Source organism: Salvelinus fontinalis, chromosome 28 (genome assembly GCF_029448725.1).
Source record: "Salvelinus fontinalis isolate EN_2023a chromosome 28, ASM2944872v1, whole genome shotgun sequence".
NCBI classification, from domain to species: domain Eukaryota; kingdom Metazoa; phylum Chordata; class Actinopteri; order Salmoniformes; family Salmonidae; genus Salvelinus; species Salvelinus fontinalis.
The window spans coordinates 47,566,657-47,592,097 of record NC_074692.1 but is presented as its reverse complement, the minus strand read 5'-3'; the positions used below and the strand labels follow the sequence as shown (position 1 = coordinate 47,592,097).

The following is a 25,441-nucleotide window of genomic DNA, read 5'->3' as shown; positions in this document are numbered from 1 at the left end:
AGATATTACAGTTTTTTATTTATTTAATTTAATCTTTATTTAACTAGGTAAATCAGTTAGTTAGGAGCAAATTCTTATTTACAGTGACGGCCAACCAAAGGGCAAAAGGTCTCCTGCAGGGATGGGGCCTGGGATTAAAATAAATAAATAAATATAAATATAGGACCAAACACATATCACAACAAGAGAGACAACACTACATAAAGAGAGACCTTAGACAACAACATAGCAAGGCAGCAACACATGACAACACAGCATGGTAACAACAACATGGTAGCAACACAACATGGTACAAACATTATTGGACACAGACAACAGCACAAAGGGCAAGAAGGTAGAGACAACAATACATCACGCAAAGCAGAGATGGAGATAAAACTGTCCAGTTTGAGTGTTTGTTGCAGCTCGTTCCAGTCGCTAGCTGCAGTGAACTGAAAAGAGGAGTGACCCAGGGATGTGTGTGTTGAGGACCTTTAACAGAATGTGACTGGCAGAACGGGTGTTGTATGTGGAGGATGAGGGCTGCAGTAGATATCTCAGATAGGGGGGAGTGAGGCCTAAGAGGGTTTTATAAATAAGCATCAACCAGTGGGTCTTGCTATGTGTATACAGAGATGACCAGTTTACAGAGGAGTATAGAGTGCAGTGATGTGTCCTATAAGGAGCGTTGGTGGCAAATCTGATGGCCAAATGGTGAAGAACATCTAGCCACTCGAGAGCACCCTTACCTGCCGATCTATAAATTATGTCTCTGGTTAGTTTGGCAGCTGGGGTGAAAGAGGAGCAATTACGATAGAGGAAACCAAGTCTAGATTTAACTTTAGCCTGCAGCTTTGATATGTGCTGAGAGAAGGACAGTCTACCTTCTAGCCACACTCCCAAGTACTTGTATGAGGTGATGTCAGTTAATGTCCCGTTGGTAGGATAGTCTCGAACGGAGATCATCCAGTTTATTCTCCAGTGATTGCACGTTGGCCAATAGAACGGATGGTAGAGGCAGGTTACCCACTTGATGAAAAATTCTCACAAGGCACCCCAATCTCCTCCCACTGTTCCTCCGTATTTCTTCACGCGAATGACGGGGATTTTGGCCTGGTCTCGGAGAAGCAGTATATCCTTCGCATCGGACTCATTAAAGAAAAATCTTTGTCCAGTTTGAGGTGAGAAAATTGCTGTTTTGATGTCCAGAAGCTCCTTTCGGTCATAACAGACGGTAGCAGAAACATTATGTACAAAATAAGTTACAAACAATGCGAAAAATGGAATAGCACAGTTGGCTAGGAGCACATAAAATGGCAGCCGCCCCCTCTGGCGCCATTCTCTATCATGGTTCAAAAATGGTTGGGAAGCACTCTACAATACTATCATACTGTCTATACACTATACTGACTGTTTACTATACTACCATACTGTCTAAACATTATACTGACTGTTTACTATACTACCATACTGTCTATACTGACTGTTTACTATACTACCATACTGTCTATACTGACTGTTTACTATACTACCATACTGTCTATACTGACTGTTTACTATACTACCATACTGTCTATACTGACTGTTTACTATACTACCATACTGTCTATACTGACTGTTTACTATACTACCATACTGTCTATACTGACTGTTTACTATACTACCATACTGTCTATACTGACTGTTTACTATACTACCATACTGTCTATACATTATACTGGCTGTTTACTATACTACCATACTGTCTATACATTATACTGGCTTTTTACTATACTACCATACTGTCTATACTGACTGTTTACTATACTACCATACTGTCTATACTGACTGTTTACTATACTACCATACTGTCTATACTGACTGTTTACTATACTACCATACTGTCTATACATTATACTGACTGTTTACTATACTACCATACTGTCTGTACTGACTGTTTACTATACTACCATACTGTCTATACTGACTGTTTACTATACTACCATACTGTCTATACACTGTACTGACTGTTTACTATACTACCATACTGTCTATACACTATACTGACTGTTTACTATACTACCATACTGTCTATACTGACTGTTTACTATACTACCATACTGTCTATACATTATACTGACTGTTTACTATACTACCATACTGTCTGTACTGACTGTTTACTATACTACCATACTGTCTATACTGACTGTTTACTATACTACCATACTGTCTATACACTGTACTGACTGTTTACTATACTACCATACTGTCTATACACTATACTGACTGTTTACTATACTACCATACTGTCTATACTGACTGTTTACTATACTACCATACTGTCTATACTGACTGTTTACTATACTACCATACTGTCTATACACTATACTGACTGTTTACTATACTACCATACTGTCTATACTGACTGTTTACTATACTACCATACTGTCTATACATTATACTGACTGTTTACTATACTATCATACTGTCTATACACTATACTGACTGTTTACTATACTACCATACTGTCTATACTGACTGTTTACTAGACTACCATACTGTCTATACTGACTGTTTACTAGACTACCATACTGTCTATACTGACTGTTTACTATACTACCATACTGTCTATACACTATACTGACTGTTTACTATACTACCATACTGTCTGTACTGACTGTTTACTATACTACCATACTGTCTATACATTATACTGACGGTTTACTATACTACCATACTGTCTATACTGACTGTTTACTATACTACCATACTGTCTAAACTGACTGTTTACTATACTACCATACTGTCTATACTGACTGTTTACTATACTACCATACTGTCTATACATTATACTGACTGTTTACTATACTATCATACTGTCTATACACTATACTGACTGTTTACTATACTACCATACTGTCTATACTGACTGTTTACTATACTACCATACTGTCTATACATTATACTGACTGTTTACTATACTATCATACTGTCTATACACTATATGAAACCAAGGTGGCTTAGCAGTTCAGACGTATTTTTCCGTGTTGTCGTGTCGTGTCCTGTATATATATATATTTACACCTTTTCTTCACATATCTTTTATTTATTTTATTATCCAAGAACTCAACTACAAAAGCTTTCCTGCAAAAGCTTTCCTGCAACCCGCTTCACCAATTACAATAAGTACTATTTACCTCAATCTGAAAATCCATCGTGGAAGATAGCCAGGGGCTAATTCAGAAGCTAGCCTGAAAGCTAATCCAGAAGCTACTCCGATAGCTAGCCAGAAGCTAATCTGTAGCTGCCCCGAAATTAGCCGGTTTGCTGGCTAGCGTTGGTGTTTCAGCTGCCCACGTTTTTGCGGTCATCAGCTATTCCTCTAGCTCGATAATCTACCGGCACTTTTGTGCAACGCGACTCGGACCGGAGCATTCCGGGACTTTTTTTCTCTCAGTTTCCCCGGATTCCAACCGCAGCCTCTGGACACGTGCACCTTGATTTCGCAGCTAGCTAGCTGCATACCGTGTGACTATTGGCTTACGTCGACCCCGGAGCTAACTCAAATCATGCTGGAGCTAGCCAGCTGAGGAGTTCCATCACCATCCGGACCCGCTTCTTTGTTGCTGCTGCAGATACGGAACCCCACCGGGCCTTCACGACTGACTGCCGACGTTATCTGCCCGAGGGATTTATCCAACCGGCACCTCCGTCCCGGCGTTACCTGAACGCTCATCTGAGGCCCGCTAATCGTTAGCTGTCTTATCGGCTGCTATCTGAACAAAACCCCACTACACGGAACCTACCGACGGAATCGCACGAGGTATCTACAAACAGACCTCCATCCTATGCTGCTACCGATAGCCATATACCCGGCCAGCTGTCTGGATCGCCACGACCCCAACCAACCTCTACTCACTGGACCCTTATTTATCACTTGATTAAGCTTGCCTCTCCTTAATGTAAATATGCCTTGTCCATTGCTGTTCTGGTTAGTGTTTATTGGCTTATTTCACTGTAGAGATTCTAGCCCTGCTCTCTATACCATATCCAACCCTGCAGTTCCACCACCCACATATGCGATGACATCACCTGGTTTCAATGATGTTTCTAGAGACAAGATCTCTCTCATCATCACTCAATACCTAGGTTTACCTCCACTGTATTCACATCCTACCATACCTTTGTCTGTACATTATTCCTTTAAACTATTTTATCGCCCCCAGAAACTTCCTTTTACTCTCTGCTCTGGTAGCTCTAGGCGACCAATTCTCATAGCTTTTAGCCGTACCATTATCCTACTTCTCCTCTGTTCCTCTGGTGATGTAGAGGTGAATCCAGGCCCTGCAGTACCTGGCTCCACTCCTATTCCCCAGGCGCTCTCTTTTGATGACTTCTGTAACCGTAATAGCCTTGGCTTCATGCATGTTAACATTAGGAGCCTCCTCCCTAAGTTTGTTCTGTTCACTGCTTTAGCACACTCTACCAACCCGGATGTTTTAGCCGTGTCTGAATCCTGGCTTAGAAAGACCACCAAAAATTCAGACATTTTTATCCCCAATTACAATATTTTCAGACAAGATAGAACGGCCAAAGGGGGCGGTGTTGCAATCTACTGCAAAGACTGCCTGCAGAGTTCTGTTATACTATCCAGGTCTGTTCCCAAACAATTTGAACTTCTACTTTTAAAAATCCACCTCTCTAAAAACAAGTCTCTCACCGTTGCCGCCTGCTATAGACCACCCTCTGCCCCCAGCTGTGCTCTGGACACTATATGTGAACTGATTGCCCCCCATCTATCTTCAGAGCTCGTGCTGCTAGGTGACCTAAATTTGAACATGCTCAACACCCCAGCCACCCTACAATCTAAGCTTGATGCCCTCAATCTCACACAAATTATTAATGAACCTACCAGGTACCACCCTAATTCCGTAAACACGGGTACCCTCATAGATATCATCCTAACAAACTTGCCCTCCAAATACACCTCTGCTGTTTTTAACCAAGATCTCAGCGATCACTGCCTCATTGCCTGCATCCGTAATGGGTCAGCGGTCAAACGACCTCCACTCATCACTGTCAAACGCTCCCTGAAACACTTCAGCGAGCAGGCCTTCCTAATTGACCTGGCCGGGGTATCCTGGAAGGATATTGATCTCATCCCGTCAGTAGAGGATGCCTGGTCATTTTTTAAAAATGCCTTCCTCACCATCTTGAATAAGCATGCCCCATTCAAGAAATGTAGAACCAGGAACAGATATAGCCCTTGGTTCTCTCCTGACCTGACTGCCCTTAACCAACAGAAAAACATCCTATGGCGTTCTGCATTAGCATCGAACAGCCCCCGTGATATGCAACTTTTCAGGGAAGCCAGAAACCAATATACACAGGCAGTTAGAACAGCCAAGGCTAGCTTTTTCAAGCAGAAATTTGCTTCCTGCAACACAAATTCAAAAAAGTTCTGGGACACCGTAAAGTCCATGGAGAATAAGAACACCTCCTCCCAGCTTCCAACCGCCCTGAAGATAGGAAACACTGTCACCACCGACAAATCCACTATAATTGAGAATTTCAATAAGCATTTTTCTACGGCTGGCCATGCTTTCCACCTGGCTACCCCTACCCGGGACAACAGCACTGCCCTCCCCTCTGCTACTCGCCCAAGCCTTCCCCATTTCTCTTTCTCCCAAATACAGTCAGCTGATGTTCTTAATGAGCTGCAAAATCTGGACCCTTACAAATCAGCCGGGCTAGATAATCTGGACCCTTTCTTTCTAAAACTATCTGCTGAAATTGTTGCCACCCCTATTACTAGCCTCTTCAACCTCTCTTTCGTGTCGTCTGAGATACCCAAAGATTGGAAAGCAGCTGCGGTTATCCCCCTCTTCAAAGGGGGGGACACCCTTGACCCTAACTGCTACAGACCTATATCTATCCTACCCTGCCTTTCTAAGGTCTTCGAAAGCCAAGTCAACAAACAGATTACCGACCATTTCGAATCACACCACACCTTCTCCGCTATGCAATCTGGTTTCAGAGCTGGTCATGGGTGCACCTCAGCCACGCTCAAGGTCATAAACGATATCGTAACCGCCATCGATAGGAAACAATACTGTGCAGCCGTATTCATTGACCTGGCCAAGGCTTTTGACTCTGTCAATCACCACATCCTCATTGGCAGACTCGACAGCCTTGGTTTCTCTAATGATTGCCTCGCCTGGTTCACCAACTACTTCTCTGATAGAGTTCAGTGTGTCAAATCGGAGGGTCTGTTGTCCGGGCCTCTGGCAGTCTCTATGGGGGTGCCACAGGGTTCAATTCTTGGACCGACTCTCTTCTCTGTTTACATCAATGATGTCGCTCTTGCTGCTGGTGATTCTCTGATCCACCTCTACGCAGACGACACTATTCTGTATACTTCTGGCCCTTCTTTTGACACTGTGTTAACAACCCTCCAGGCGAGCTTCAATGCCATACAACTCTCCTTCCGTGGCCTCCAACTGCTCTTAAATACAAGTAAAACCAAATGCATGCTCTTCAACCGATCGCTGCCTGCTCCGGCCCGCCTGTCCAACATCACTACTTTGGACGGCTCTGACTTAGAATATGTGGACAACTACAAATACCTAGGTGTCTGGTTAGACTGTAAACTCTCCTTCCAGACCCACATCAAACATCTCCAATCCAAAGTCAAATCTAGAATTGGCTTCCTATTCCGCAACAAAGCATCCTTTACTCATGCTGCCAAACATACCCTTGTAAAACTGACCATCCTACCAATCCTCGACTTCGGTGATGTCATTTACAAAATAGCCTCCAAAACCCTACTCAATAAATTGGATGCAGTCTATCACAGTGCCATCCGTTTTGTCACCAAAGCCCCATATACTACCCACCACTGCGACCTGTACACTCTCGTTGGCTGGCCCTCGCTTCATACTCGTCGCCAAACCCATTGGTTCCAGGTCATCTACAAGACCCTGCTAGGTAAAGTCCCCCCTTATCTCAGCTCGCTGGTCACCATAGCAGCACCTACCCGTAGCACGCGCTCCAGCAGGTATATCTCTCTAGTCACCCCCAAAACCAATTCTTCCTTTGGACGCCTCTCCTTCCAGTTCTCTGCTGCCAATGACTGGAACGAACTACAAAAATCTCTGAAACTGGAAACACCTATCTCCCTCACTAGCTTTAAGCACCAGCTGTCAGAGCAGCTCATAGATTACTGCACCTGTACATAACCCATCTACAATTTAGCCCAAACAACTACCTCTTTACCTACTGTATTTATTTATTAATTTATTTTGCTCCTTTGCACCCCATTATTTCTGTCTCTACTTTGCACTTTCTTCCAATGCAAACCAACCATTCCAGTGTTTTTTTTAGTTTTTATTTTACTTGCTGTGTTGTACTCACTTCGCCTCCATGGCCTTTTTATATTTTTATTTATTTATACATATATCTGTTTGCCTTCACCCCCCTTATCTCACCTCACTTGCTCACATTGTATATACTGTAGACTTATTTTTTTCACTGTATTATTGACTATATGTTTGTTTTTACTCCATGTGTAACTATGTGTTGTTGTATGTGTCGAACTGCTTTGCTTTATCTTGGCCAGGTCGCAATTGTAAATGAGAACGTGTTCTCAATTTGCCTACCTGGTTAAATAAAGGTTAAATAAAAAATAAATAAAAAATAAATAAAAAAATACTGACTGTTTACTATACTACCATACTGTCTATACTGACTGTTTACTATACTACCATACTGTCTATACTGACTGTTTACTATACTACCATACTGTCTATACTGACTGTTTACTATACTACCATACTGTCTATACTGACTGTTTACTATACTACCATACTGTCTATACTGACTGTTTACTATACTACCATACTGTCTATACTGACTGTTTACTATACTACCATACTGTCTATACTGACTGTTTACTATACTACCATACTGTCTATACATTATACTGACTGTTTACTATACTACCATACTGTCTATACTGACTGTTTACTATACTACCATACTGTCTATACTGACTGTTTACTATACTACCATACTGTCTATACACTATACTGACTGTTTACTATACTACCAAACTGTCTATACACTATACTGACTGTTTACTATACTACCATACTGTCTATACTGACTGTTTACTATACTACCATACTGTCTATACTGACTGTTTACTATACTACCATACTGTCTATACTGACTGTTTACTATACTACCATACTGTCTATACTGACTGTTTACTATACTACCATACTGTCTATACTGACTGTTTACTATACTACCATACTGTCTATACTGACTGTTTACTATACTACCATACTGTCTATACACTATACTGACTGTTTACTATACTACCATACTGTCTATACTGACTGTTTACTATACTACCATACTGTCTATACTGACTGTTTACTATACTACCATACTGTCAATACTGACTGTTTACTATACTACCATACTGTCTATACTGACTGTTTACTATACTACCATACTGTCTATACACTATACTGACTGTTTACTATACTACCATACTGTCTATACTGACTGTTTACTATACTACCATACTGTCTATACTGACTGTTTACTATACTACCATACTGTCTATACTGACTGTTTACTATACTACCATACTGTCTATACTGTTTTCCTGTCAAACAAAGCCCTTGGCAGAGACATGAACATGCTAATTATATGATCCCACTATGGTGAGCTGGGGAGGTGGGGTGGAGATAGGTAATAACTCATCCTCGATGATATGTTGATATGTTGCTACTTGGCTACGGTTCATCGTCAGCCATTACAATCAGTGTGTCCCTGTGTGTGTGCGCGTGAAGCCTACCCGCAGCCTTGCCGTCCATGGGTGAGTTGGGGTGTCGTACGGTGTTGTTGCCTCGTGGTCGTCTCCTCCTGAAGAAGCCCCGTAGGATGCCACACTTCAGACTCTCCAGGAGGGAGCTCTTCCCACTGCCACAGTGACCCAGCAGCTTCAGCTTGACCCGGGGCTGGGGGGTGCTGGTGGGACGCAGGGCCTGGATGTAGCTGCCTTTATGGTTGTTCTGGAGAGGGGGGACGGGGAGCAATCAGATCATATAACAACTACTGAGTGAAGAGAAATACTACTATGGACCTGAGGTAGCGGTGGAAACCTTTATGAGCGGACACTTCCCTTCTGTCATATGCTGAGAAGGAGGGAGGGAGGGAAGGAAGGAATGGAAGGAGGGAGGATGGGAAGGAAGGAGGATGGGGGAGGGAAGGTGGGAAAGAAGAGAGGGAGGATGGGAAGGAAGGAATGGAAGGAGGGAGGGAAGGGAGGTAGGGAGGATGGAGTGAAGGGAGGGAAGGAAGATGGGAGGGAGGGAAGAAAGGAAGGAAGAGAGGGAGGGAGGGAGGGAGGGAGGGAGGGAGGGAGGGAGGGAGGGAGGAAGGAAGGAAGGAAGGAAGGAAGGAAGGGAGGGAAGAAAGAGAGGGAGGGAGGGGAGGAAAGGAAGGATGCATTTAACTAGTCAAATGGATGAGGTGAGTTTCTCTACAATGTAAAGCCTGTTCAGAGATGCTAAATAATACAACAACGGTTCATTACTTTTCACTTTGTACCATATCATCAATATATGGACCAATAACCAGCAATTATACACAAGCACGTTCCTTCCTCTCCGGCAACTAAGTTAGGACGCCTGTATCCTGGGTGCAATGATACACCATCCAAAGTGTAATTAATATCTTCACCATGCTAGTCTATGTCTGCTTTAAAAAACATGTTTTTTTTACCCATCTAGCAATAGGTGCCCTTCTTTGTGAGGCATTGGAAAACCACTCTGGTCTGTGTAGTTGAATCTGTGTTCGAAATAACTGTACAGCTGAAGGCAGGTTGGAGTCATTAAAACTCGTTTTTCAACCACTCCACACATTTCTTGTTAACAAACTATAGTTTTGGCAAGTCGGTTAGGACATCTCATTTGTGCATGACACAAGTCATTTTTCCAACAATTGTTTACAGACAGATTATTTCACAAATTATTATGGAAAGCTTGTGGAAGGCTACCTGAAACGTTTGACCGAAGTTAAACAATTTAAAGGCAATGCTACCAAATACTAATTGAGTGTATGTCAACTTCTGACCCCCTGGGAATGTGATGAAAGAAATAAAAGCTGAAATAAATCATTCTCTCTACTATTATTCTGACATTTCGCATTCTTACAATAAAGTGGTGATCCTAACTGACCTAAAACAGGGATTTTTTACTCGGATTAAATGTCAGGAATTGTGAAAAACTGAGTTTAAATGTTTTTGGCTAAGGTGTATGTAAACTTCCGACTTCAACTGTATGTGTGGGAAACAGAAATGAGGGAGTCATTCAAAAATGATGTTAAACACTATTATTGCAACTTATTATGTGTCTTGTTAAAGCACATTTTTACTCCTGAACTTATTTAGACCTTAACAAAGGGGTTGAATACTGACTGAAGACATTTCAGCTTTTCATTTCATATTTTTTTGTAAAAATGTGAACTTTAAAATAATGGGGTATTGTGACAAAACAATCAATCTAAAACATTTTAAATTAAAGCTGTAACACAACAAAATGTGGAAAAAGTCAAAGGGGTTTAAACATTTAAAAAAATAAATCTTTCCACTTTGACATTATGTGGTATTGTGTGTAGGCCAGTGACAAAAAAAAATCTCTATTTAACTTATTTTAAATTCATGTCTGTTTCTAAAAACATAATTCCACTTTTGACATTATACTTTCTGAAGGCACAGAGATAGAGATTCAATTCAAATTACACAAACCCACAAATAATTTGAAAACCAATATAATTTTGACATTTCTGAAGGCGGAATACCGCACGCAGTGTGCAATCACAGCAGCAACATGTGTGACCTGCTGCCACAAGAAAAGGTCAACCAGAGGGTCAGAAACACCAATGGAAATAGAACTTATTTATTACCCCGTCATTCATACATTGTACTATCTGCACATTGTCACAACACCAAACGAGCACGGGACCTGGCATGGGATGCTGGTTGAGGTTAAAGGGGCGGCAGGTAGCCAAGTGATTAGAGTGTTGGGCCAGATGAAATCCCCGAGCTGACAAGGTAAAAATCTGTCGTTCTGCCCCTGAACAAGGCGGTTAACCCCACTGTTCCTAGGCCGTCATTGATAATAAGAATTTGTTCTTATTAACTGACTTGCCTAGTTAAATAAAACAAATGATTTAAAGGTTCAATGTATTGTGGAGGACCACAGAGATGTGTGGTAGTACCTTCTTCAGTTTACCCAGCAACACAGCAACATGCTCCTGCTGCTCCTGCACTGCCAAGTCTTCTGCTGTTTTACCATCCTGAGGGACAGAGAGAGAGAGAGGGAGGGGGGAGAGAGAAAGGGGAGAGAGAGGGAGGGGGGAGAGAGAAAGGGGAGAGAGAGGGAGGGACAGAGAGAGAGAGAAAGGGGAGAGAGTAAGGGGAGAGAGTAAGGGGAGAGAAGAGGGAGAGAGAAAGGGGAGGAGAGAGAAAGGGGGGAGAGAGAGAAAGGGGGGAGAGAGAAGGAGGGGGGAGAGAGAAAGGGGAGAGAGAGGGAGGGGGGAGAGAGAAAGGGGAGAGAGAGGGAGGGACAGAGAGAGAGAGAAAGGGGAGAGAGTAAGGGGAGAGAGTAAGGGGAGAGAGTAAGGGGAGAGAAGAGGGAGAGAGAAAGGGGAGGAGAGAGAAAGGGGGGAGAGAGAAAGGGGGGAGAGAGAGAAAGGGGGGAGAGAGAGAAAGGGGGGAGAGAGAGAAAGGGGAGAGAGAGAAAGGGGGGAGAGAGAAAGGAGAGAGAGAGAAAGGGGAGAGAGAGAAAGGGGAGAGAGAGAAAGGGGGAGAGAGAGAAGGGGGGAGAGAGAGAAAGGGGGAGAGAGAAAGAGTGAGAAAAACACACACACGATGCTGTACAGTAGGGACGTAACTGTATAGATGCAACTGTATAGTAGGGATTACATTTAGGAACACACCCCGTAGTATAAACCAGCCTTTAGACTTGACATCTTAGATTCACATGGCCTCACATGTGAACCCTTAAAGAGATGGATGGGGCTAAGGCTTAAGAGGGTGTGAACGATGCTGAATGGTGTGTAAACAAAGAAGAGCTCTCCACTAGGTACCAAAACAAGGGTCATTTTCTGAAAAGGGGGCTTACAAGTTGATCAACATTCAGAGCAGAATGACTTTCCCATTGTTCCTCAACTGTAGTGTAGAGAAACCATGTTGTAGCTCTGAGTCTCTGTAAAAAACACCATTTCAAATGTAGCTACATCAGACCGAATCGAGCCGGTTGGTCACATAGTTTATATATAGCAGTCTAAGGCACTGCATCACTACAGTCCCTGGGTTGATTCCTGCATCACCACCGGCCGTGATTGGGAGTCCCATAGGGCGGCCCACAATTGGCCCAGCGTCGTCCGGGTTTGGCTGGAGTTGGCCGCCATTGTAAATAAGACTTTGTTCTTAACTGACTCGCCTAGTTAAATAGGCGTGGAGGTGTCATAATACCCATAAAACCTAGCGGTCAAACAGAGAAATGGTTCTAATTGTTTTTTCACCATTAATTTTTTCCTTTGGGGACTTTAGAAACACTTTAAATAAGGACTGTGCTTCGTGGAGGCTTACCCTGGTGTGACGTTTTGATAATCATGGAAATCGCTCCCTGATCAGGTGACTTTTATCAAAATATCCACCTCTATTTACCCCCCCCCCCAAAAAAAAAATGATGCTAATGTAGCTATGTTAAAGAACAACAAATTGAGACTACCGAATTGAGGCAAAAGTAAGAATCTCTGGATTAACTCTCTAATGTTAGCTAAACGTACTAATGAATAAGTTTGCTATTTTTTTGATTGACAATTCTGTGAACTGTCTTGTGACAGACTGTCGGATCGAGGCAAAGGTAGGAATTTCTGGATTAACTATCTAATGTCATGAATAAATTGGCTACGTTTAAAAAATATATCAATTCTGTGAACTGTCTTGTGTAAGTTTGAAATTGCCACAATACCTGTTAGTACAGGTGTCAGCTAGAGATGATGTGCAGGAGCATGCTGGGATTTGTAGTTTTGCGTGATGTCTACTTTGACGCTAAATAGCATTTTTCAATCAGAGTAAATAGAGCCGATCATATATATATATATATATTTCAAGAGTTACTACATGACTGCATATGTGTTATTTCATAGTTTTGATACCTTCACTATTATTCTAGAAAATAGCAAAAATAAATGACAACCCTTTAATGAGTAGGTGTGTCCAAACTTTTGACTGGAGTGAGAGAGAGAGCGAGAGAGTGATAGAAGAGAGAGAGAGAGAGAGCGAGAGAGTGATAGAAGAGAGAGAGAGCGAGAGAGTGATAGAAGAGAGAGAGAGAGAGAGAAGAGAGAGAGAGAGAGAGAGAGAGAGAGAGAGAGAGAGAGAGAGAGAGAGAGAGAGAGTGATAGAAGAGAGAGAGAGAGAGAGAGTGATAGAAGAGAGAGAGAGAGAGAGAGAGAGAGAGAGAGAGAGAGAGAGAGAGAGAGAGAGAGTGATAGAAGAGAGAGTGATAGAAGAGAGAGAGGAGAGAGAGAGGAGGGAGAGAGAGAGAGAGAGAGGAGAGAGAGAGAGAGAGAGAGAGAGAGTGATAGAAGAGAGAGAGAGAGACAGAGAGAGAGAGCGAGAGAGTGATAGGAGAGAGAGAGAGAGAGTGATAGAAGAGAGAGAGAGAGAGAGTGATAGAAGAGAGAGAGTGATAGAAGAGAGAGAGTGATAGAAGAGAGAGAGAGAGAGAGAGAGAAGAGAGAGAGAGAAGAGAGAGAGTGATAGAAGAGAGAGAGAGATAGAAGAGAGAGAGAGAGAGAGAGAGAGAGAGAGAGAGAGAGAGAGAGAGAGAGACAGAGAGAGAGAGAGAGCGAGAGAGTGATAGGAGAGAGAGAGAGAGAGTGATAGAAGAGAGAGAGAGAGAGAGAGTGATAGAAGAGAGAGAGAGAGAGAGAGTGATAGAAGAGAGAGAGAGAGAGAGAGAGAGAGAGAGAGAGAGAGAGAGAGAGAGAGAGAGAGAGAGAGAGTGATAGAAGAGAGAGAGAGAGAGAGAGAGAGTGATAGAAGAGAGAGAGAGAGAGAGAGAGAGAGTGATAGAAGAGAGAGAGAGAGAGAGAGAGAGAGAGAGAGAGAGAGAGTGATAGAAGAGAGAGTGATAGAAGAGAGAGAGAGAGAGATAGAAGAGAGAGAGAGAGTAGAAGAGAGAGAGAGAGAGAGAGAGAGAGAGAGAGAGAGAGAGAGAGAGAGAGACAGAGAGAGAGAGAGAGCGAGAGAGTGATAGGAGAGAGAGAGAGAGAGTGATAGAAGAGAGAGAGAGAGAGAGATAGAGAGCGAGAGAGATAGAAGAGAGAGAGAGATAGAGAGAGAGAGAGAGAGAGAGAGAGAGTGAAGAGAGAGAGAGAGAGAGAGAGAGTGATAGAAGAGAGAGAGAGAGAGAGAGAGTGATAGAAGAGAGAGAGAGAGAGAGAGAGAGAGAGTGATAGAAGAGAGAGAGAGAGAGAGAGAGAGAGAGTGATAGAAGAGAGAGAGAGAGAGAGAGAGAGAGAGAGAGAGAGAGAGAGAGAGAGGAGATAGAAGAGAGAGAGAGGAGAGAGAGAGAGAGAGAGAGAGAGAGAGAGATGATAGAAGAGAGAGAGTGATAGAAGAGAGAGAGTGATAGAAGAGAGAGAGAGAGAGAGAGAGAGAGAGAGAGAGAGAGAGAGAGAGAGAGGAGAGAGAGAGAGAAGGAGAGAGAGTGAAAGAGAGAGAGAGAGAGAGAGAGAGAGTGATAGAAGAGAGAGAGAGAGAGAGAGAGAGAGTGATAGAAGAGAGAGAGAGAGAGAGAGAGAGAGAGAGAGAGAGAGAGTGATAGAAGAGAGAGTGAGATAGAAGAGAGAGAGAGAGAGAGAGAGAGAGAGAGAGAGAGAGAGAGAGAGAGTGATAGAAGAGAGAGAGTGATAGAAGAGAGAGAGTGATAGAAGAGAGAGAGAGAGAGAGAGAGAGAGAGAGAGAGAAGAGATAGAGAGATAGAGAGAGAGAGAGAGAGAGAGCGGGATAGAAGAGAGAGAGAGAGAGAGAGAGAGAGTGATAGAAGAGAGAGAGAGAGAGAGAGAGAGTATAGAGAGAGAGAGAGAGAGAGAGAGAGAGAGAGAGAGAGAAGGAGAGAGAGAGAGAGAAAGAAAGAGAGGGGGAAAGAGAGAAGAGAGAGAGAGATAGAGAGAGAGAGAGAGAGAGAGAGAGAGAGAGAGAGAGAGAGAGAGAGAGAGAGTGATAGAAGAGAGAGTGATAGAAGAGAGAGAGTGATAGAAGAGAGAGAGAGAGAGAGAGAGAGAGAGAGAAGAGAGAGAGAGATAGAAGAGAGAGAGAGAGAAGAGAGAGAGAAGAGAGGAGAGAGAGAGAGAGAAGAGAGAGAGAGAGAGAGAGAGAGAGAGAGAGAGAGAGAGAGAGAGAGTGATAGAAGAGAGAGAGTGATAGAAGAGAGAGAGTGATAGAGAGAGCGAGTGCACTCGCTGCGGCGGCGCGCGCGCGCGCGCGCGCGCGAGCGCGAGAGAGAGAGAGAGAGCTAGCGCGCGAGAACGAGAGATAGAAGAGAGAGAGAGAGAGATGAGAGAGACCGAGAGAGAGTGAGAGAGAGTCGAGAGAGAGAGAGAGAGAGAGTGATAGAAGCGAGAGAGGAGAGAGAGAAGACGAAGATGAGAGAGAGAGAGTGCGCCGAGCACGCCGCGCGCTCTCTGCGCTCGAGCACGCCTCCGCCGCGCTCTCTCTGTGAGAGAGAGAGAGAGAGTGATAGAAGAGAGAGAGAGAGAGTGATAGAAGAGAGAGAGAGAGAGAGTGATAGAAGAGAGAGAGAGAAGAGAGAGTGAGTAGAAGAGAGAGAGAGAGAGAGAGAGAGAGAGAGGAGAGAGATCGATAGAAGAGAGAGAGAGGATGAAGAGAGAGAGAGCGCGAGATCGAGAGAAGAGAGAGAGAGAGTGATAGAAGAGAGAGAGTGATAGAAGAGAGAGAGAGAGAGAGAGTGATAGAAGAGAGAGAGTGATAGAAGAGAGAGAGAGAGAGAGAAGAGAGAGAGAGAGAGAGAGTGATAGAAGAGAGAGAGTGATAGAAGAGAGAGAGAGAGAGAGAGTGATAGAAGAGAGAGAATTCAGACCCCTTGACTTTTTCAACATGTTACAGCCTTATTCTAAAATGGAATAAATATTTTTTCCCCCTTCAACAGTCTACACACCCCTTTTTTTTTGCAAATGTATAAAACAATAACTGAAATTTGACAGTTATATAAGTATTCAGACTACACAGTACTTTGTTGAAGCACCTTTGGCAGTGATTACAGCCTCAAGTCTTCTTGGGTATGACGCTACAAGCTTGGCACACCTGTATTTGGGGAGTTTCTCCCATTCTTCTCTGCAGATCCTCTCACGCTCTGTCAGGTTGGATAGGGAGCGTTGATGCACAGCTATTTTCAGGTCTCTCCACAGATGTTTGATCGGGTTCAAGTCCGGGCTCTGGCTGGGCCACTCAAGGACATTCAGAGACTTGTCCCGAAGCCACTCCTGCGTTGTCTTGGCTGTGTGCTTAGGGTCGTTGCCCTGTTGGAAGGTGAACTTTCACCCCAGTCTGAGGTCCTGAGCGCTCTGGAGCAGGTTTTCATCAAGGATCTCTCTGTACTTTGCTCCATTTATCTTTCCCTCAATCCTGACTAGTCTCTCTGCCTCTGAAAAACATCCCCACAGCATAATGCTGCTACCACCATGCTTCACCGTAGGGATGGTTTCTTCCAGACAAGACACTTGCCATTTATGAATGATGGAGGCCATTGTGTTCTTGGGGACCTTCAATGCTGCAGAAATGTTTGGTTCCCTTCCCCAGATCTGCGCCTCGACACAATCCTGTCTCGGAGCTCTACGGACAATTCCTTCGACCTCATGACTTGGTTTTTGCTCTGACATCCACTGTCAACTGTGGCACCTTATATAGACAGGTGTGTGCCTTTCCAAATCATGTCCAATCAATTTAATTTACCACAGGTGAACTCCAATCAAGTTGTAGAAACATCTCAAGGATGATCAATGATCCACCTGAGCTCAATTTCAAGTCTCATATCAAAGGCTCTAAGTTTTGAATCCGGCGTCGTTTTCCATATCAGTTCATAAACCATGTGCCATGGAATCGGTACATCGAAAATCTCTTCCCAACTATTTTGCAGGTTATATGGCACGGATGTACATTTTGTTGGTCCTCAAATTAAAATGTTATACCTTTTTATTTATCACAATTCTCTTGAACCAGTTTTGGTCTAAAATGCCGAAAGACAAGCATGTGTGACATAACGGCACCAGTCCTTTTTATGATATCATTTACAAAGATTATACATGTTTTTATTTATTTTTAATCAATTAGTATATTTGTTGTATTATTTGTTCTGTCTTTTCTGGTGGATTAAACTGAAATCAACTTTCTATGGCCCGTTTTAAAAATAGCGATATTTTGGAGAATATTTCATTTTCAAATAACCAAAAGTGAGAGGTTGTAATCTGACTAAAGGGGAAAAGACCATTCTGGAACACGGGGGGAGACTTCCTTACTAATCTGCTAGAGAACCAGTTCGGATTTAAGTATAACTTTTGTATGACTGAAGCCTTTTCTGAGAGGTCTAATATATTGCCAAATATATTGATAAAAGTCCCCATGTCCGAGAGAGATTTCCATGGTTATCAAAACATCACACCAGGGTTATTCTCCACAAAACACAGTCCTTATTTAAGCGTTTCTAAAATCCCCAATGTGAAAAATAAATGGAACCATTTCTCCGTTTGACTGCTAGGTTTTATGGGTATTATGTCACCTCCACTGTGGGGCTCTATTCAGCATGGTATTGCTTCCTTTATGCCGAACAAACAGACAACAACCCAACAGGACACCAGAGAAACATCTTTCAGAGCTGCCAGATCAACCAACGAGTTTCCATTTAGATTTTTGATTTGCGACTCTGTGAAAGGTGCTGTGTGAATGTAATGTGAATGTAATGTGGATGTAATGTGGATGTAATGTGAATGTAATGTGAATGTAATGTGGATGTAATGTGAATGTAATGTGAATGTAATGTGGATGTAATGTGGATGTAATGTGAATGTAATGTGAATGTAATGTGGAGTTCCACAGAGATATGTGTTGGTACCTTCCATTTTCCCAGAAACACAGCTGCATGAAAGGTGTGGTATAAAAGTTCCTATAAACTGGGTGGTTCGAGCCCTGAATGCTGATTGGCTGACAGCCGTGGTATACCAGACCGTATACCACGGGTATTGACAAAACATTCCATTTCACTGCTCTAATTACGTTGGTAACCAGGTTATAATAATAATAAGGAACCTCGGGAGTTTGTGGAACACGGCCAATATATCATGACTAAAGGCTGTGACCAGACACTCCGCGTTGCACCTAATGACAGCCCTTAGCCGTGATATATTGGCCGTATACCACACCCCCTCAGGCCTTATTGCTTAAATATCTTACATTGGTGACGGCGTCTGTATTGGCCCCGGCTACACACAGGTGTCTGACTACCTCTAGAAGGTCGTTGATAGCTGCCATGTGGAGAGGTGTCCTGCCATACTGGAGAGAGACAGAGGTTAGAGGTCAGGGGTTAGAGTTCAGGGGTCTGACTACCTCTAGAAGGTCGTTGATAGCTGCCATGTGGAGAGGTGTCCTGCCATACTGGAGAGAGACAGAGGTTAGAGGTCAGGGGTTAGAGTTCAGGGGTCTGACTACCTCTAGAAGGTCGTTGATAGCTGCCATGTGGAGAGGTGTCCTGCCATACTGGAGAGAGACAGAGGTTAGAGGTCAGGGGTTAGAGGTCAGGTGTCTGACTACCTCTAGAAGGCCGTTGATAGCTGCCATGTGGAGAGGTGTCCTGCCATACTGGAGAGAGACAGAGGTTAGAGGTCAGGGGTTAGAGTTCAGGGGTCTGACTACCTCTAGAAGGTCGTTGATAGCTGCCATGTGGAGAGGTGTCCTGCCATACTGGAGAGAGACAGAGGTTAGAGGTCAGGGGTTAGAGGTCAGGTGTCTGACTACCTCTAGAAGGCCGTTGATAGCTGCCATGTGGAGAGGTGTCCTGCCATACTGGAGAGAGACAGAGGTTAGAGGTCAGGGGTTAGAGGTCAGGTGTCTGACTACCTCTAGAAGGTCGTTGATAGCTGCCATGTGGAGAGGTGTCCTGCCATACTGGAGAGAGACAGAGGTTAGAGGTCAGGGGTTAGAGGTCAGGTGTCTGACTACCTCTAGAAGGCCGTTGATAGCTGCCATGTGGAGAGGTGTCCTGCCATACTGGAGAGAGACAGAGGTTAGAGGTCAGGGGTTAGAGGTCAGGTGTCTGACTACCTCTAGAAGGTCGTTGATAGCTGCCATGTGGAGAGGTGTCCTGCCATACTGGAGAGAGACAGAGGTTAGAGGTCGTAAGAGTGTTACGTTGGTACAGTTAGTGAAGTGTGACCGGCAAACCTAAAGTAAGGAGGAAAGAAAAATAACTTAAACAGGACTTAACCAATAGCATCACATACAGGACTTAACCAATAGCATCACAGAGACAGGACTTAACCAATAGCATCACAGACAGGACTTAACCAATAGCATCACAGACAGGACTTAACCAATAGCATCACAGACAGGACTTAACCAATAGCATCACACAGACAGGACTTAACCAATAGCATCACACAGACAGGACTTAACCAATAGCATCACAGACAGGACTTAACCAATAGCATCACAGACAGGACTTAACCAATAGCATCACATACAGGACTTAACCAATAGCATCACAGAGACAGGACTTAACCAATAGCATCAGAGAGACAGGACTTAACCAATAGCATCACAGACAGGACTTAACCAATAGCATCACACAGACAGGACTTAACCAATAGCATCAGAGAGACAGGACTTAACCAATAGCATCACAGACAGGACTTAACCAATAGCATCACAGACAGGACTTAACCAATAGCATCACAGACAGGACTTAACCAATAGCATCACAGACAGGACTTAACCAATAGCATCACACAGACAGGACTTAACCAATAGCATCACACAGACAGGACTTAACCAATAGCATCACACAGACAGGACTTAACCAATAGCATCACACAGACAGGACTTAACCAATAGCATCACACAGACAGGACTTAACCAATAGCATCACAGACAGGACTTAACCAATAGCATCACAGACAGGACTTAACCAATAGCATCACATACAGGACTTAACCAATAGCATCACAGAGACAGGACTTAACCAATAGCATCAGAGAGACAGGACTTAACCAATAGCATCACAGACAGGACTTAACCAATAGCATCACACAGACAGGACTTAACCAATAGCATCAGAGAGACAGGACTTAACCAATAGCATCACAGACAGGACTTAACCAATAGCATCACAGACAGGACTTAACCAATAGCATCACAGACAGGACTTAACCAATAGCATCACAGACAGGACTTAACCAATAGCATCACACAGACAGGACTTAACCAATAGCATCACACAGACAGGACTTAACCAATAGCATCACACAGACAGGACTTAACCAATAGCATCACACAGACAGGACTTAACCAATAGCATCACACAGACAGGACTTAACCAATAGCATCACACAGACAGGACTTAACCAATAGCATGCATCACTGTCGTGTTTACATGAATTCAAGAGGGAAATCATAGAATCATTTCCCTCTACTTGACCAACAGACCTGTCGCTACCAATAAGCTTGAGGAAAACAATAGTATTTTACCACAGATCTCTAAATGAATAAATACAAGGCGTTTAGGCTTTCAGACACACCACTCTTCCTGGGATACACATCACCTCCCACAATCCTTTGGGGGGGGGGGGGGGGGAGCTCTGCACAAAAATAACAGAAATGGCTTCAATCCAGTCTCAGAATACATGAATATCACAACACTGGTACCAGAACCAGAAGGTCCATTATAATGGGATTATATTAGAGTCCTGTTTAGCAGAGAGAGACATGAAGCCAAGTCTGAAGTCATGTTTTTACTGGAAAATAATGCTATTGATTGATTGACAGATTGAGGGACTGATAATAGATACCTTGATGGGTAGGTTGAGCCCGGTTAATTGATTAATAAAATATAGAATCTCTACCTTGTTGGGTAGGTTGAGCCCGATTAATTGATTAATAAAATATAGAATCTCTACCTTGTTGGGTAGGTTGAGCCCGGTTAATTGATTAATAAAATATAGAATCTCTACCTTGATGGGTAGGTTGAGCCCGGTTAATTGATTAATAAAATATAGAATCTCTACCTTGTTAGGCAGGTCGAGGTTTGCCTTGGCAGCACACAGCGTCGTGACAACGGGCAGGTTGCCGTCCTTACAGGCGATGTGCAGCGGCGTGTTGCCGTGGCGATCTTGATGGTCGACGGGGCAACGGTGACGGAGCAGACATCTGACCACCTGCAGTTGGCACCTCCTCACAGCCAGGTGGAGCGCTATGTGGCTGTCCTGAACACACGGTCACATGTCATAGATCTCTACCAGTACTAGTATAGTAATACTATATCCCAGTAATATTCTAGTATTATCCTAGTATTATACTAGTAATGGCATGGTAATATAGTAATAGCATAGTAATATAGTAATAGTATAGTAATATCAAAGTAATAATATAGTAATACCCTAGCAATAGTATAGTAATAGTATAATAATATCATAGCAATATCATAGTAATATCATAGTAATAGTTTAGTAATATCATAGTAATATCATAGTAATATCATAGCAATATCATAGTAATATCATAGTAATAGTTTAGTAATATCATAGTAATAGCAGAATAATAATATAGTAATATCATAGTAATATCATAGTAATATCATAGCAATATCATAGTAATATCATAGTAATAGTTTAGTAATATCATAGTAATAGCAGAATAATAATATAGTAATATCATAGTAATATCATAGTAATATCATAGCAATATCATAGTAATATCATAGTAATAGTTTAGTAATATCATAGTAATAGCAGAATAATAATATAGTAATATCATAGTAATAGTATAATAATACATAGTAATAGTATTGTAATAACGTCGTAATATCATAGTAATAGTAAAGTAATAATATAGTACTAGTATAGTAATATCATATTAATAGTATAGTAATATCATATTAATAGTATAGTAATATCATATTAATAGTATAGTAATATCATAGTACTAGTATAGTAACAGCATAGGACTAGTATAGTAATATCATAGTAATAGTATAGTAATACCATAGCAATATTAATACCATAGCAATAGTATAGCAATAGTATAGTAATATAGTAATAGCATAGTCATATCATAGGCACAACATAGCCCCGTCATTGTAATATCATAGTAATACCATAGTAATAGTAATACCATAATAATAATATAGTAATATCATAGTAATAGTACCGTATAGTAACATCATAGTAATAGTATACCAATATCATAGTAATAGTACCGTATAGTAACATCATAGTAATAGCATAGTAATACCATAGTAATAGCATAGTAATAGTATAGTAATATCATAGTATAATAATATCATAGTATAATAATATCATAGTATAATAATATCATAGTATAATAATATCATAGTATAATAATATCATAGTAATTGTATAGTAATATCATAGTAATAGTATAGTAATAGCGTGGTAATATCATAGTAATATCATGGTAATACCATAGTAATAGTATAGTAATATCATAGTATAATAATATCATAGTATAATAATATCATAGTAATTGTATAGTAATATCATAGTAATAGTAAAGTAGTATCATATTAATAGTATAGTAATATCATAGTATAGTAATAGCATAGTAATAGTGTGGTAATATCATGGCAATAGTATAGTAATAGCATAGTAATAGTATAGTAATACCATAGTAATAGTATGGTAATATCATAGTAATAGTATAGTAATATCATAGTATAGTAATATCATAGTAATAGTATAGTAATATCATAGTATAGTAATATCATAGTATAGTAATATCACAGTAATTGTATAGTAATACCATAGTAATAGTAAAGTAATATCATAGTATAGTAATATCATAGTATAGTAATATCATAGTAATTGTATAGTAATATCATAGTACAGTAATATCATAGTAATAGCGTGGTAATATCATAGTAATAGCATGGTACTACCATAGTAATAGTATAGTAATATCATAGTATAGTAATACCATAGTAATTGTATAGTAATATCATAGTAATTGTATAGTAATACCATAGTAATAGCATAGTAATATCATAGTATAGTAATATCATAGTAATAGCGTGGTAATATCATAGTAATAGTATAGTAATATCATAGTATAGTAATATCATAGTAATAGTATGGTAATAGTATAGTAATATCATAGTATAGTAATATCATAGCAATTGTATAGTAATAGCATAGTAATATCAAGTCAATAGTATAGTAATATCATAGTAATAGTATAGTAATACCATAGTAATAGTAATATCATAGTAATAGTACTATTATAGTAATACCGTAGTAATAGTACTATCATAGTAATAGTATAGTAATACCATAGTAATAGTTATATCATAGTAATAGTACTATTATAGTAATACCGTAGTAATAGTACTATCATAGTAATAGTACTATTATAGTAATATCATAGTAATATCATAGTAATAGTACCAGTATAGTAATATCATAGTAATAGTAATATCATAGTAATAGTACTAGTATAGTAATGTCATAGTAATAGTAATATCATAGTAATAGTAATATCATAGTAATAGTAATATCATAGTAATAGTAATATCATAGTAATAGTAATATCATAGTAATAGTAATATCATAGTAATAGTAATATCATAGTAATAGTACTAGTATAGTAATGTCATAGTAATAGTAATATCATAGTAATAGTAATATCATAGTAATAGTAATATCATAGTAATAGTAATATCATAGTAATAGTACTAGTATAGTAATATCATAGTAATAGTAATATCATAGTAATAGTAATATCATAGTAATAGTAATATCATAGTAATATCATAGTAATAGTAATATCATAGTAATAGTAATATCATAGTAATAGTAATGGTAATAGTATAGTCATTGCATAGCCATAGCATTACCTTGTCAGTAGAGTTGAGATCAGCTCCATGCTCTATCAGACACTCTACTATATCAGCGAACCCCCTGGCAGAGGCGGTGAGGAGGGGGCTCTCTCCCTCCCTGTTCTTGGCATTAACCTGGCACCCCGCCTGGCATAGTGTCCTGGCCACCGAGGAGTAGCCATGCCACGACGCACAGTGGAGCGGGGTCTCCTGTTCCTGATGAGGAGAGGGGGGGGATTATAGGGATTCCAACATGGCAGCTCCTAATCTAGCTGAAGTAGAGGAGGGGTGGGGGGATTATAGGGATTCCAACATGGCAGCTCCTAATCTAGCTGAAGTAGAGGAGGGGTGGGGGGGTTATAGGGATACCAACATGGCAGCGCCTAATCTAGTTGAAGTAGAGGAGGGGTGGGGGGGTTATAGGGATACCAACATGGCAGCGCCTAATCTAGTTGAAGTAGAGGAGGGGGTGGGGGGTGGGGGGGTTATAGGGATACCAACATGGCAGCTCCTAATCTAGCTGAAGTAGAGGAGGGGTGGGGGGGTTATAGGGATACCAACATGGCAGCTCCTAATCTAGTTGAAGTAGAGGAGGGGGTGGGGGGGGGGGGGTTATAGGGATACCAACATGGCAGCTCCTAATCTAGCTGAAGTAGAGGAGGGGGTGGGGGGGGGGGGGGTTATAGGGATACCAACATGGCAGCTCCTAATCTAGCTGAAGTAGAGGAGGGGGTGGGGGGGGGGGGTGGTTATAGGGATACCAACATGGCAGCTCCTAATCTAGTTGAAGTAGCCTGACACCAGTCTGTTTGGGCCTTAATGCCACTCCTTTTCACGTTCAGTGGAATCAAAATGATCACAAAACTAACAAAACTATCTATCCTCATCACAACCTTAAACTTTGAAAAACTGGCCGTGGTTCTCTTTACAACTGACATTATCAACTAACATTATCAACTGACATTATCAACTAACATTATCAACTGACATTATCAAATGACATTATCAACTAACATTATCGAATGACATTATCAACTAACATTATCAAGTAACATTATCAAGTCAACAACTATCTGTCAGAGAGAACAAGACAGCAGCATGGTGCTTTTCTAACGCTGCTGAACGGTTGGTTCAGAACAACACTGCTATCCCTCCTGATCTAACGGTTGGTACAGAATGCTGCTATCCCTCCTGATCTAACGGTTGGTACAGAACGCTGCTATCCCTCCTGATCTAACGGTTGGTACAGAACGCTGCTATCCTCCTGATCTAAC

The 25,441-nt window shown here is 41.5% G+C and overlaps 1 protein-coding gene across 1 annotated transcript in view; it reads right to left on the bottom strand.

Moving 5' to 3' along the window:
• Nucleotides 1-25,441, bottom strand: part of dapk1 (death-associated protein kinase 1) — a gene marked incomplete at its 5' end in the record, with an annotated part of 153,854 nt that overhangs the window by 87,170 nt on the left and 41,243 nt on the right. Inside the window, 5 exon segments of the mRNA XM_055887875.1 lie at nucleotides 8,828-9,044; nucleotides 11,254-11,331; nucleotides 18,518-18,616; nucleotides 21,343-21,540; nucleotides 24,186-24,383. Of these exon segments, the coding sequence (XP_055743850.1) occupies nucleotides 8,828-9,044; nucleotides 11,254-11,331; nucleotides 18,518-18,616; nucleotides 21,343-21,540; nucleotides 24,186-24,383 (790 nt within the window).